Source organism: Argopecten irradians, chromosome 10 (assembly GCF_041381155.1).
Source record: "Argopecten irradians isolate NY chromosome 10, Ai_NY, whole genome shotgun sequence".
NCBI lineage: Eukaryota > Metazoa > Mollusca > Bivalvia > Pectinida > Pectinidae > Argopecten > Argopecten irradians.
The window spans coordinates 2,766,830-2,782,905 of NC_091143.1; the positions used below are offsets into that span (position 1 = coordinate 2,766,830).

A 16,076-nucleotide genomic window follows, 5' to 3' on the forward strand; every position below is an offset into this window, starting at 1 on the left:
TTTAACATGGAAATATGACAAATTAACAGACTCAAAAAACCCCTCAAGGGCCCCAAATTGGTTGAGCATCCATACACATTAGGAAAATAAAATCATAAACATTTATGATAACTTAAGCTTAAACAATTGACGAAACAGAAACATGCTCAAAAACTTTAACGTGAAATGGGACGCCAACGCTGACGCCGACGCCGGGGTGACATTAGCTCCCCCTATTCTTCGAATAGCCGAGCTAAAAATTATCGTGGCCTAGTATGGCGTGCCGAACGTTGCAAAATTCAATAAGTAAAATAAAATGTGTAAAGAAAAAAATTGTTTTGTAATATATCGTTATATGTGTTAAATATGTTTAATTTGTGTGTAAAAACAATGAATGTTTGTGTATTTTTTTTTAATATTTATATGTAAAAATAAAATTTTGTTCAATAATTTCTTTGTGTGTGTGAAAAATATATTTGTGTGTAAAAATATATATTTATGTGTGATTTTCACACACAAACATCAAACAACATCACACAAATATATTTTTTACACACAAACCATTTTTTTACACACAAATATAAAAAAATTACACACAAATATATTTTTCACACACACGAAGAAATTTTGTTCACACAAATATAAAATAAAATCACACACAAATATATATTTTCACACACAAACCATTTTTTTCACACACAAATATAAAAAAAAGATACACACAAATATTTTTTTCACACACACAAATTAAAAAGAATGAACACATATAACGATATATTACAAACACAATTTTTTGCACAAATGTTTTTACTTATTGAATTTTGCAACGTTCGGCACGCCATAGCCTAGCACCAAATAACTATTTTCAGACAGAATGTTTTGCTCAATCTAAGATTTTTTCAAAAAAAGATTGACAAAACTTTGAGTTAAAACTTCTCCGGTATAAAAGATTGTCCAATTAAGAGCCATTTGATTATTTATGCAATACAACATATAGTAGTTCTAACTGAAGTAGACATTAAGTCATTAAAGAATGTAGCCTATTTGATCCCTATGACCTTGACAGATCAAGGTCATTCATTTGAACAAACTTGGTAGCCTTTCATCCCAGCATGACATATCACTACTACAAGGTCCCTAGGCCTCTTATTGACCAGAAGTTGTTTAAAGATTTTTGTCTATTTGACCCCTGTGACCCTGAATGAAGGTCAAAGTCATTCATTTCAACAAACTTGGTATACTTTCATCCCAGCATGTTACAGGACCAATGTAAATTATAACACCCCCACCCCCTTATCTTTTTCATGCTGTTATATAACTATACCATAGTCATTTGTTTGGTCTCCAATTTCTTCACTATATAACATTACTAACAAACCCATGTATGAATCAAAGTTTTATGAATCGCAGTTCTCAATGTATCAAATTTTTTTTCGTGGGCCATTTGTTATAGAATCATAGGTAACTGACACTTAATGATTCGAATAAAAATTTATCTGTACAGATCAGGTGTTCGCCGATGCTCCGCGGCATGCTGTCACACCTGTCTCACGACGGCCCTTCGCCAGACAATAGGAATTATGACAGCTTGTGTTGCTTGCTTGATATCATCAAGATAATTAATATCACTGATCAGGCCGATACCATCATTTGTACGGCAAAGACACTGTTAGTCGTTTTTTATGTTTGCCGCTGCCATTGCTAGCGGTTTGTAGAATTTACGGAATGATAAATAGCGAGCCAAATAATTAGTAACTAAATCTTCAAAGTGTTCTTAAAAGTGTTACATTCGAAACTCGGCATAAATACTGGAGCAAATCGATCATTCTAAATCGAAGTATATTTGTAGGTGTTGTGGTGCTTTTGGTAACTTCTTTTTAGTTTAGTTTTTACAGCGTGTTTTCGTTTTTATATTCTATCCATAATATTAACCATCACTAGTCACCACATGTTCACATGTACATGGGTTATGCCTAGTACACATAAGTCTTTTGTTTACTTCGTTTTCTTCTTTTTTTTTTTTTTTTGTGGTAAATACAATGGTTGTGAAGTTTTCGGAACGGAGACGACATGTACACAACTACCTCAGTTATTCATGGTAAAGAAACATCGGTCTAATTCCAACCATGAATAATTCGAAGTCTCGATGTTTCGAAGTTTATTTCTGTCTGTCCCTTGAACTTTGATACATCGAGGTTTGACTGTACTTGAGCATTCTTTCAATTTGCAGTAATTTGCAATTGTTTTCCTACTGTATCCAAATTTTTAATGCAATGTACAATGCTACATATTTCAATACTAGTAAAATATTCTAGATGATAATTTGATATTTATTTTGACCACATTTACCTTTTTCTTGTTGGAGAAACAAATTTTATATAAAACAAAATGGTGGATTTACATACAATTGCTCCCATTCCACTACATAAACTTTGAAAAACTTTGATGCAAATGATTATGCTTGTATATAAAGTGTTAAATATAGTCTCTGTCACTCAGCTAGATCAAATTTCTTTGGCTCAGTCGGTAGAGCTAAGGCCATGGTATTTTGATCCACTGTTCAATTACTGGTCACGGGCACTTAAAAGGAAGATGTGTTTTCCAGTGTTCACTACATTTCTAAGTAAGTGTAATTGATTACATTAACATTTATAAACTTCACATATTTTCATTAAACAATGTAACAGACAACAAATACACATTTTGTCCAACATTGTCTACATCTAAACATAAATTAAAGACAAAGGTTTCCAACGTCTTGTACGTCTTTCATCATGATAAGATGTTTTGGCTGAGGGATCAAAGATGGATACTGGAGTATTCTAACAGAGTCCCATAGATGATGTAGAAATACAGGTATGAAGAAGGATGGAGCATCAACATCAAAGATTCTGTAATTTAGTGTGTATATATATAATTAGTTTACATTTTTCGGTAATATAGACCAACCGTCATTAGAATCTGATCATTTATTGGGTATTTATTGGTTTACATGTTTCAGATATGTTTCAAATGGCTTAAAGCCAACAGACATCAGATTCTGATGACAGTTCAGATTCTGGTGACGGTTCAGATTCTGATGACGGTTGGCCAAGCCATTCGAAACATGCAAACTAATAAATACCTACTAAATTACAGAATCTTTGGTGTTGATGCTCCATCCTTCTTCATACCTGTAAAATCTACTTCTGGGATGGAATCAAGAAGAACAAAATTAAAGTACAAAAAGAGATATGCAATCCATATGTCTATACTGTGTATCTTCAATGCCAAACTAAATGGTTTAAATTAACTGCTCCGTCCCACTTTATTTTGCCAACCAGTATTTTTTTCACGTTTGATACTTTTTGAACTAGAAGCATCTCCTCTTTGATGCTCTTTTTTTAAAATTTTTTTTTTTACTCGCTATGCATTTTATCAAGTAAGACTTTACAGCAGATCTAATATATGTATCAGAATAAATCACTTGTAAGAGTTCCCCTGTTTATACCTAATCTAAGTAATCTTACCTGAATAGCAGGAGAGTTCCACCGGGCCGTTTACAATCTGTTAGATTATCCTTTAATGACTCTTGCATGCACAAAATTACACTGCTCAGTTGAAGTTTTCTTATCATTTTAAGATGTGTAATTAAATTTTCGGTAACTTTCTGAGAATATACATGCTTGGTTTTCACATGTAAAGAATAATTGTGTACTCACCTATAACCAGCTTGTCCAGATTATCTATACATCTCCATCTTGGATTTCTCTAGGCTATCTTGTACATGGCGGGTGGACAACACTGTAAAATCCAAATCATTATGATTAATAACTTGCACTGCATCTAGTAAGAAAACAAATTATAGCTATTTCATAAAAATAATGAACAAACCTCCTTTACCAATAGGTAGTCTGACACAGCAGTGTATACCTGTTTGTAGTACTGAACTGTTAATTACCTGTATAATCTCAAGCTGATTATCCATTGTACACTTGATAAAGGAGATCAACAGTCTTCTGTGTTTGCTCACACTAAGACATACTTATAACTACCAGTCAATGCAAGTATTAATATAACTGAATAGTTACTGACATAACATTTGTGATAATCCCTCTGTGGTTATTGTTTGTATGTTGTTAAGTTTAAAAAGACGACTTATGGTAGTACATACCTGCAGGTATGTATATATAAATGCAAATAATTTCATAACGACAGGGATTATTATTTAATTTTAAAGTGTACAGTGACTGCTATTATTTATAAAATTAGGGCAGTTACGAGTACCCCGGTGTACCTGGTTACAGGTCGGGTTTGGGACGTCAAAATAGGAAACAAATTCAGTTAAAAGTAGTACAAAATCTCAATCATTTCACAAAGTTGATACGTTCATATATGAATACATGTTGAGTACCCAGGTATGGGTCAGGTACTAAAATTTGGGTACCCTAAAATCAGCCTTAATTATCTTATACAACAGTATAGTATAACTTTTCGATTTGGCCAAGGTATAACCAAGGAAAATACTATAAAGTTATGTTGGAATAGATTTGACAAATTATACTGAAGTAGTACAATTCTATCAAACAAGCCTTTATACAAGTTATTTCAAGTTGTGAAATTACAGTCCAAGTTAGAGGAGTCAACCGTCTAAAAAATGACAATGGTCATTCTGTAACTTATGTATCGGAATTAAATATACTGACCACATATATCTGACCTTTTAAACTCCAGGGACATTTAAACCAAATTGAACTACTTGCACTTCTATCAGAACAATAAGCTCAGTACACGCAATCAGTCACAAGGCATTATTGAGCTTTGCTTTACTTATAGCTTAACAGCCGGCACTTTTAATCGATGGTCTCTATGGAGGAGTTCCTCGTGTTGGGAGTATACAAGTAATGAAGTATTCATTTATTGTCAATATTGACCAAATGACCACTTTTCAGTTAGAGGTGACTGATGTAGTCAATGGTAGACCTTGGTTATGGCAGGGCTCAGCTTTATAACTATTTTTATTACCATAAAGACATAGATAGTTTTATAATTAAGGTAGCCAATATTTGACCCTTCGTTTACTTACAATCAGTCATCTATCTCGAACCTAAATTAACTATAATTATGTCAGTATGACATTAAAGCCGCTGCAAAAACAAATAAATTTCTTCATTTTAAAAGTACTGAAATTGAATATTGCAAGACAGTGGAAACAAGAGGCCCATGGACCTTAACGTTAACGGTCACCTGAGTTTGCAAACAGAATGAAACAAAGACATAAAAACACAACATATTGGCCCTAGGCCCCTGAGGTCAGTCAGTGATTTTATAAATTTGACTTTTTAATCTATGAAGATTATTTGGTTCCATCAAATATGTGAATTCAGAAGAAAGATTTTTGAAAGGTGGGGTTGCAAAATCCGCCCAGCTCCGATTTTTTTCAATGTTAAAGGTCTAAGTATACAGAGGTCCCTTCTCTCCCAGCCTAAACAGTCCGGATTACGCGTTTTCCGGACTGCTGAATTCCGTGTTCTTAGTCAATTAAATTGTCACGTACAAGTCACTCCCCTTTACCTTGTAATCGATGATAGGATTTTATGTATTATACATGTATTATAGTAAATACTTCGTTGTTATGTTTTATAGGTGTTTTTTTTTATATTATTATGTTAACAATATTAAATAAACGTATTTCTTTTTCAAAATGCAAAAACCAAAAGTCATCGATAATTGTGTACCATGTATGCATATAGCCACGTATCAAACTCTTAATCTGTCTATCAAACTCTTAATCTGTCTAACGGCAAATTGTGTTTCAAAATGCCTAACCAAGAATATTATCATCTACAAAGTACGTTCTTGGCATAAAAAAAACTATGATAACAAATAGTTGTGAACATTTTAAGAACAAATATAAATGTTATTTTGTATGTTGTGTGTTTTTATTGACCATTTCCACAAGTCTTTGCTTTCTGACTTACAGACGTGTGTAACAACCACACGCCCGTTCACGTCTAACTTCGTGCACAATGTCACACACATGTAAATGGCATTTCGTAGCCTTTATATCTTATACCATAGACGATAAATTCAAATCGATTCACATAAATTTTAAATACTTATTAATTTTGTGAGTATTAGCTCACGATATTGTATCCGAAACTCAGAGTGATATATTCTACATGCAAAACCAGTAAGGTATCGAAAGCTTACGTACCCGTACCCAACTCTAATTGCATGTTTAAAAGCATGTGGCTAAAATAAATTGCGTATCTCAATTACAACACTGAAGTTTCACACCAGGATCATTTCAGGCAAGTTTCAGCCAAATCGCATCTGTAAAAGTTGAGAGGAAGTTCAAAATGTGTTTTCAAGTTGGCAGCTATGACAACCATCTTGGATTTCGGATTGACCCGAAAAATAACAACACTTGGTCAGGACCATGTAAGGATCATTTCATGCAAGTTTCAGCTAAATCACACTAGTAGAACTTGAGAAGAAGTTCAAATTGTGTTTTCAAGATGGCGGCTGTGGGGGCCATCTTGGATTTTGGATTTTGGACTCAAACAAGAGGACCAGAGGACCTGTATCGCTCACCTGGTTTGTAATGTCAAGTCATGTTCTGAATACAGGTTAATTGTTTCTTTTCTGAAGGAATTTTAAAATTTACCTCTTATTTCCCTATTGGGCCCCGCCCCTCCTGCCTCGGGGGGTCAGAGCCAAAATTTATACAAGTTCTGTTCCCCTTCCCGTAAGGATGTTTGTGGCCAAATTTAGTTACAATCCATGCAGAACTCTAGGACAAGTAGCGATTTATAGGATTTACCTCTATTTCCCCTATTGGGCCCCGCCCCTCCTGCCTCTGTGGGGTCAGAGCCAAAATTTATACAGTTCTGTTTTCCTTCCCCAAAGGATGTTTGTGGCCAAATTTGGTTACAATCCATGTAGAACTCTAGGAAAAGTAGCGATTTATAGGATTTACCTCTATTACCCCTATTGGGCCACGCCCTTCCTGCTCCCGGGGAGTCAGAGCCAAAATTTATACAAGTTCTATTCCCCTTCCCCCAAGGATGTTTGTGGCCAAATTTGGTTACAATCCATATAGAACTCTAGGACAAGTAGCGATTTATAGGATTTACCTCTATTACCCCTATTGGGCCCTGCCCCTCCTGCCTCCGGCCCACGGGGGTCAGAGCAAATTTATCAGTTCTGTTTTCCTTCCCAAAGGATGTTTGTGGCCAAATTTGGTTACAACCATGTAGAACTTAGGAAAGTAGCGATTTATAGATTTACCTCTATACCCTATTGGGCACCCTCTGCCCTCCTGCCTCCTGCCACTGGGGGGTCAGAGCCAAAATTTATACAGTTCTGTTTTCCTTCCCCAAAGGATGTTTGTGGCCAAATTTGGTTACAATCCATGTAGAACTCTAGGACAAGTAGCGATTTATAGGATTTACCTCTATTACCCCTATTGGGCAACGCCCCTCCTGCCCCCGGGGAGTCAGAGCCAAAATTTATACAAGTTCTATTCCCCTTCCCCCAAGGATGTTTGTGGCCAAATTTGGTTACAATCCATATAGAACTCTAGGACAAGTAGCGATTTATAGGATTTACCTCTATTACCCCTATTGGGCCCTGCCCCTCCTGCCCACGGGGGGTCAGAGCCAAAATTTATACAGTTCTATTCCCCTTCCCCCAAGGATGTTTGTGGCCAAATTTGGTTACAATCCATGTAGAACTCTAGGACAAGTAGCGATTTATGGGAATTACCTCTATTTCCCCTATTGGACCCCGCCCCTCCTGCCCCTGGGGGGTCAGAGCCAAAATATATACAAGTTCTGTTCCCCTTCCCCCAAGGATGTTTGTGGCCAAATTTGGTTACAATCCATGCAGAACTCTAGGACAAGTAACGATTTATAGGATTTACCTCTATTTCCCCTATTGGGCTCGCCCCTCCTGCCCCGGGGGATCAGAGCCAAAATTTACACAAGTTCTGTTCCCCTTCCCCCAAGGGTGTTTGTGGCCAAATGTGGTTACAATCCATACGGAACTCTATGACTAGTAGCGATTTAAATTAAATGTTGACGGTCGGACAGACGGACGGATGGACGGATGGACGGATGACAGACGCCGCGCCATGACATAAGCTCACCGGCCCTTCGGGCCAGGTGAGCTAAAAATAACAACACTGGTTAGGACCATTTGAAATCAATATATTTACATATGCCCCTATATAGTCAATGGGAGGGGAGTTGCGTTCAAATTAGCGTAAACGCAACGATGTATGAATACAAACCCAGAGTAGGATCGGACTACTTCTAGTTCACGCTTCAGTAAGATTTTGCGTCATATGATAATCTAAATAAACTACCTTTTCAGATGACAGATTTGCTCTGAATTAATAATAAACTAAGAAAATATTTCGTTCTTCTATTTGTCTCAAGACTGATCCTTAGGCGGCACAGACAATATGAATATCATGCTCGTCATTAACCTACTAGGTTGGCCTACTGCGTGAAGTGTAAACAAAGTTTCCTCGTTGTCGGATTCAAAATAATATTAAAGAGTTGTTATTAGATCCAATTAAAATGTATTTGACATCAAAACAGAATATGTGTTCAAGCATTGTAACGGTAATAAACAACAAAAAGAATCGCTGGTCAAGGCTAAAACCGGGGGCTTTCCTCAGGAATGTTTGAGGAGTTATGTCAGTTACACACCATGCAAACACGTGTCTATCATCCGTACAATAAAATAAAAGTCGTGACTATGAAGAATTTAGTCTATATCGCGTACGTAGACCGATACATACATTACAAACATTCAGCAGCTCAACAGTCATACCATTTGATCAACAGGCTATTTCACAGTTAGGCTACTTTCCTCAGTTGAAAATCAAATATGGCGGCTCGCTTCACTTCAGACCGCATCACTACCCTGACAACGATACCGGTAGTCATTCCGCCTCGCTTATCTCAATTTTAATTCGAAATAGACATTATTGATACATTATCAAATCGTCAAAACAAGAAGCCCAGAGGGCCTGTATCGCTCACCTGGTTTGTAATGCCAACTACTGTTGTGAACACAGGTTCATTGTTTCTTTTCTGAAGGAATTTAAATATTTACCTCTAATTCCCATATTGGGCCCCGCCCTGGCTTCGGCCCCAAGGGGCCCCAAGGGGTCAGAGACAAAATTTATACAAGTTCTGTACCCCTTCCCCCAAGGACGTTAGTGCCAAATTTGGTTACAATCCATGCAGAACTCTAGGACAAGTAGCGATTTATAGGATTTACCTCTATTTCCCCTATTGGGCCACGCCCCTCCTGCCCCCGGGGAGTCAGAGCCAAAATTTATACAAATTCTGTTCCCCTTCCCCAAGGATGTTTGTGGCCAAATTTGGTTACAATCCATGCAGAACTCTAGGACAAGTAGCAATATATAGGATTTACCTCTATTCCCTATTGGGCCCATCCCTCCTGCCCACGGGGGGTCAGAGCCGAAATTTTACAAGTTCTGTTCCCCTTCCCCAAGGATGTTTGTGGCCAAATTTGGTTACAATCCATGCAGAACTCTAGGACAAGTAGCGATTTATAGGATTTACCTCTATTTCCCCTATTGGGCCCCGCCCCTCCTGCCCCCGGGGAGTCAGAGCCAAAATTTATACAAGTTCTGTTCCCCTTCCCCCAAGGATGTTTGTGGCCAAATTTGGTTACAATCCATGCAGAACTCTAGGACAAGTAGCGATTTATAGGATTTACCTCTATTTCCCCTATTGAGCCCCGCCCCTCCTGCCCCCAGGGGTCAGAGCCAAAATTTATACAAGTTCTGTTTCCCTTCCCCAAGGATATTTGTGGCCAAATTTGGTTACAATCCATGCAGAACTCTATGACTAGTAGCGATTTAAAGGAAATGTGACGGACGGACGGACGGACGGACAGACGGACGGACGACGGACGCCGCGCCATGACATAAGCTCACCGGCCCTTCGGGCCAGGTGAGCTAAAAACATATTTTAAAAATAATTAAAGGTGTCATTATTATATTTCAAATCAAACTGCAGCTATAACATTCAACGATCGGAACTATATCTTTGGTCATCCTGACTACCGTAGTTACCCAACTTAGCAACCATCACCGTTTTAAATTTGACGTAAAAGTAGACTTATTTATGTAAATATAAAGATTGAACAGTGTTTTGATTGCGTTAAAGGTGGTATGAACGCAATGGGATACAGACATATTCTACATGTAGCGCGTTGCGCTAACGTGCTACATTGAATATGTCTGTTTCCCATTGCGGTCATACCACCTTTAACGCAATCAAAACACTGTTCAATCTCAATTTGAAGGAAAACGGGACTGCAATTCAATATGAAAATTGCCTGATATTTTCAACTCAATTCCCGTTGTTTGTACCTTTCTAAGTAATTCTAGCCTAGTTTCTAAAATAATTTTTTTTAAATTGTACCTAAAAATAGTAATTTTGTTAACATGGGTGAACATGCAATACAGCCTCAGGTGACATGAGTGTATTGCCCTGGACCAGTCAGTACAGTTGTTTGGCCAGTTTCAAATAGGTTTCCATATCGGTGTTGTTTGAAGACTAAATGTGAATGGATTTAGTAAAAATATGCCATAACTCTGTAATAACACCATAATTATTTTCCAATGTCCAGAATTACACTGCACATCCAGCTGAAGACAACAGGGCTATTTTGTCATTTTTTAACAGATTTATGAGTTCCGAATAGGGGGGATAACTCTTTCATACTTATTTGTTTATGCCACACATTTCATGAGAACAATATGTAAATCACTGAATAAGAGAAAAGGACATTGAATATTACAAAAAAACAAAGCAGGCACAACATTTGTTCAACAAAACCACTCTCAGCAGACGACACCTTCGGACATGAATTCAACTTTGAGCGAAATTTGAATAACAGTACCACATCAACTTCTCTAATGACAAATTATTTTTGTCTTAAAATATTTCACATTAGTTATTAAAATAAATAACAAATATATAAAATGCAACATAATAACATCTATATAGAGCGTAGTAGCTTGTTTGAGTCAGTTCAATCACCGTTTTTTATTGACCTAATTTTCAATATTCGGAATCACGACGGTATTTGTAGATGTATCTTTCAAAAAATATGATAAATTTGATTATCACGACTTAAAGTATTCAAAAGATATCACATTGTCCTTCAAATTGATGCAAAAATATTTTCCATTACACTTTTGCAAACGTGTTTATTTCAGCGATGTTAATTGTTTTTTTTTTTATTTTTTATTTTCCAAACAATGTTTTAACAAAGACTACATTTGCCACATATACATGCACATTACTTCCATTTCCTTCCATTCTGGCATTTACCTCTCATACACTAGAAATGATTACATTGTTTTTTAATTACTATTTATGAAAAGGGGGCAGGGGGAGGGAAACAGACGGGGAGGGGGGAAGGAGGTAAAGGAGGATAAAGGTATGAAGAGGGATGGTATATAAACTAATAAATAAACAATTAACATAAGAGATAGAAATGGAAAAAAAGACACAAAAAAGACAGAAAATGGATGGATATCACTTCACAGATCTATACAAATGTATACATAGTGCAAGCATGACACATGGAAAAACATGTATAAATAACTATTTCATTTCAATTTAAAATATGGACAAACAAACTGTCAGGGGTTTGCAAGTTCCACTTGTAAGTAGTTTTAACCATTTTTGTCAATCTTTATTGAATCTATTAATTTCTTTTTCTCCTTTACCAAAAGCTATATACTTTTGAACATAGTAATATTCTTTAATAGATTTTAAAAAAGCTGTCACATTTAATGAACCATGTAATTATGTTAATTGTTATAAAGCGTTCCAGCGACCACGACTTAAAGCAATGGCATCCAAAACGCCGTAAGGAAAAAATGTCATCGCTCGCAGCGTAAATATTCATTGAAAGAAAAAGATTACTTGAACTTTAAGGAAATTACTCTAGGTGCATAACAGGTTCCAGGTATGAATGAAAAATCATAGTTTTAATTTATTTCGAATTTGATTTAACAAATATTCGGAACTGGCTTAAATTCGAAACTGGCCAAACAACTGTATTACATGTGTAGGTATGAGAGAAATATATTTAAGCATTGATGTCACTATTTTTTAATTTTATCGGGGTATGAAAAAAAAATTTGTTTGCAAACTGTGTAAATCCATGTTTTTTCATAACCCAATAGAATTAAAAAATAATGACATCAATACTTATAATTAATTTTATACTCTATTTGATAAAATGAAGTATGTTTAATTGTAACATTATAGTAGTTTTTCAAGGGATTCTTTTTTCCGAATCAATACGCAACGTCAATGTCTCTATTGTGATGTCACAATAACGTCAGGGTTTCGTGCCATTCTCAGATTTTTTTTTCATAGTGGTATGCAAAAAAAATGTTGGCCAATCAGAAAGCCAGATTTGGTATTTTTGTTATTTGGAAAAATTAATTATATGTATATACTTAATTATATGATAACTTTGTAAATGCAAACTTTACAAATGTCAATAAATATGGAAAGTTTGATTTAAACTGAGAGAGGCAGAGAAAAATGTAGAACAATTTAAATGCAAATTTCTTTGACAAAAAGAGAACATAACAAGTTAAAAATCAAAAGCTATTTCGGAAAGGTTAAAGTGAGCTTTTAAAATGTCTTCATAATAGCTTCATCAAATTGATATTGATTGTAACTTTCACTGCACTAAATTGAGCATTCACCCAATGTATCAAAATAGTCGGAACGTTGACTGTGGATGGCAGAAGTAGAACTGCATGCACTTAATATTGACATAATTTGGAAAGTGTAAAATCATAAGTTTGATTTGTAAATCAAATCATCAAATCATTTCGCAATAAATATAACAGGTGTTATCAACAGCCCTAGTTACTTATCCCAATTATATTTAAATCTCTGTTTTGATGACAATACATTTTAACAGTAGTCATCAAAGTTATGCAATTTACTACATTACCTTTTTGGGACACAATGGGTACCCATCAAAAACCTTAGGTGGTATGATATCCTTTCCTAATATTGGTCCTAGGATCTACTCAACTGCTTGCACTAATATAGCATAATATTATATAGATCCACTAGGCCAATATAGCTTCTTGGCATAATATCAGTTGTTTAACAAGAATACTTTGTATGAAATATGTAAACAAAAAACCTAACTTACGCCTCATGTCAGAAAGTGGTCCTGTCTTCGTCACATAAATTAGTAATGAAGACTGTACTGTCTTGGTGACAGTTCGTCAGACGATGCCATGGTTGCTGCTGATGCTAATAATGATGTACGCATGCCCAGAGGGCACTTCAAATGCGGATGAATCTCATCTTCCGGTATCTTAACAAAAATATAGTTCGTCAATAATTTTATCACGACCCATCTATTTATGCTTTCTAGCTACTTTTATCAACATGCCTGTATATTCTATTTTAAATGAAACCTATGAGTGTCATGAAATATGTAATATATTTTTGATTTACCGATGCTATTAGTAGCTGCCTTTAATTTTTGTTTTTGAACTTCTGACCTCAAAGATGGCGTAACGTTCGACATGTGCGGACTCTGATGAAGCTGAAGACTGGTAGTTGTCGACAAGAAAAGACAACGTTAATTCTTAAGGCATAAACAATCAAAGTGTTGTTTTAATCACAAATGCATAGCCCGACTGCATTCTTTGTTAGATGTCAATTTTATGTAGATTTTGACTAAACGTCACTTCGTCCTGCTCAGGTGCTGTACCCAGTAATGTTTACAAACAGACAAAATAAATCTAGGCTTACATTCACATTGCTTGATAAGTCTATATGACTTGTAGATTGTTTGATTGCAGTGCATGTGGTTTTAAGTTAGATACAGGTCTGTTTATTGTGTGGAATATGTTTATATTCCTAGCTCATTGTGGTGGCTAGGCGTAATGACTTCAACTGTTCAAAATTAAACAAATCAAAATATAACAGTTAAACAACTAAGGATTCTTTACAAAAAATGATTTATTGAGTCTACTTGTTTCGGATGGTTAGGCCATCCATCATCAGAACCATTTTACATGCATCAGAATAATGTGCTTAAGTACAAAAAACGGTTAAATAAAATAAATTAATGGTTATATAATTATTCATTTGAATATATGTTTCTGTATAAATAAAAATTCTCTCTAGGCTTTTGGATTTCAACAGAAATATATATGTATAAATGTTTCTGATGTCAAGAACCAACATAACGAAAAAAAGAAAATGTTTTAAATGTATTTCATAGTTCAATACACGTAGATATCATAGACATAAATTAGTAGGGGAGTAAAAAATGGATATCCGAAATCTAGCAACTATCAGAAATATCAAAATTCTGACATTGAGCATTATATTTGCATTGTTCTTTCTCGACATGCCATTTGTCAATAATTTTGTAGTTTTTGTTATAAAAATACATTTACGTGTAACCAGAATATACAAGACAAATATATAATGAGTCTTTCTGAAATATATACTGTACATCTAGTAATTGATACACTTATTATATGTTATGTTGGAACAGTATATTTTACTGTAAACCAGGGATTTTTAAATGTAAACAAATATTACAATTACATGATGGTCCATCGCTTACTTACCTGTGATCTTACTTTTGACACATGACGCGAGCTAATCAACAAAGCGTGACAGGTCACTAAACACCTTTCTTACGTAATCTGGTTAGCCCCCTCATTAGTCTCGGTTGACCACGCGGTTTAGTTACTGCAGTATATAGGTATAGAGACTAATGCAGCATGTACGACATTGGCTATTCGGAATAACAGTTCTGTTTTTGTTCTGTACTTTATATCTGCTACTTGGATTAGACTTATCACATAGACATCTTCAGTCGCATTGTTTTCGTCTGACCCGTGCATGATTTATTTTTCAATTAAAGACACTAATGAATGAACTTGAGCGAAATATCAACAAGTCGTCGAGTGTACTGTATTATATGTAAGCTGAATGTATTTCGTCAAAAAACAAATAGATCGATTTCAGATATAACGCAATTAGAAGATGCATTTACATATATGCAAAAAATTCTGTTTGGAATCATAACTTAATCGTATGGGCAGGTTTTATAAAAAAAAAGGTAAGAAATTTGTTAAGCGGGTTTGACCAGTAGACATTCAAAGACCTGAGTCGGGCTTTGGATAACATAATCGAGAATCCTTGATATCATATTCACATTATATGTGGTTCCAACCACCGCAGATATACAACGTACGTGGATTATTATAAACATTTTATTGTGTATAATTATGCAATAATTGGGTAGAGATGTTCATTTATCTAAGACAGGTACATCAATATACATATATGCATGGTATAAATCCCTGTTTTCAAGCGTTTTTCAAACTCATATCTGTGATTAAGGATAATATTAAATAGGTATCAGACATGAACACAGGTATTTGTGTCTTCAAAATCGATATTTACAAACAGATAGTTTATATTAGATGACAGATACCAAAAATCGCCTCTCTATCTTATGCGAGTAGATTAGGTCCCGTTGTCCTCGTGACGTCACAGGTCAGGGGTCCCGAATCGGGGTCAATGGCTTGGGGCTTCAGGTGTGTTCTAGAGAAAAGTCGCATTATCTCTAATACCATAATCGCCATGAAACTTGTTCTTTCATCATTCTAAATTTTATCCAAAGACGCATTTATCAAGCCTTATATACCAAACCATTCCGTGTACACTTTAAACAAAGCAACATTAATCATCAATGAACTGTTCCTTCTAATCTAAAAAAATTGGTTGAATATAGATATATACATGTAGCTGGTTTGTTGAGATCCCATTAAAGTACTTATTTGAATGTAGAAAAACAAATAGGCCTAAATTATCTGATAATTCCATATCGCATATAAATACAGTTGTAAACCTCCAAAGTACTCCCATAATTCAGCACCAATAAAGTTGAATTTAGTAAATTGCCAATTGGTTTTTTCCTCGATGTGATTTAAGTTGACTGCTTATTAATCTGGAACTGACCATGCAGCTCTACAAATATTCCTATTTTGA

General features: G+C 35.3%; 2 protein-coding genes across 8 annotated transcripts in view; one reads left to right on the forward strand and one right to left on the reverse strand.

Moving 5' to 3' along the window:
• Positions 1 to 13,335, reverse strand: part of LOC138332897 (sodium/potassium/calcium exchanger 2-like) — an 87,233-nt gene extending 73,898 nt beyond the window's left edge. For 2 of the 5 annotated variants that reach the window (XM_069280913.1, XM_069280909.1), the window contains exons 1-2: positions 13,204 to 13,335; positions 3,681 to 3,762 (exon numbers count right to left, since the gene is read on the reverse strand). The gene's annotated coding sequence lies outside the window, so the exon portion shown is untranslated. Of the gene's footprint in view, positions 1 to 3,107; positions 3,168 to 3,680; positions 3,763 to 12,996; positions 13,034 to 13,203 lie in introns of those variants that run through there. The other 3 variants (XM_069280910.1, XM_069280912.1, XM_069280911.1) reach the window with 3 other exon arrangements.
• A 218-nt stretch (positions 13,336 to 13,553) lies between these two features.
• The window catches only part of LOC138332898 (integrator complex subunit 14-like), a 38,250-nt gene continuing 35,727 nt past the window's right edge, over positions 13,554 to 16,076 (forward strand). The window contains exon 1 of one of the 3 annotated variants that reach the window (XM_069280915.1): positions 13,554 to 13,653. Coding sequence is in view for 1 of the 3 variants with exons in the window: in XM_069280914.1 (XP_069137015.1) it covers positions 13,600 to 13,615 (16 nt within the window). In the remaining 2 variants the exon portion in view is untranslated. Of the gene's footprint in view, positions 13,765 to 16,076 lie in introns of all 3 variants that reach the window. The other 2 variants (XM_069280914.1, XM_069280916.1) reach the window with 2 other exon arrangements.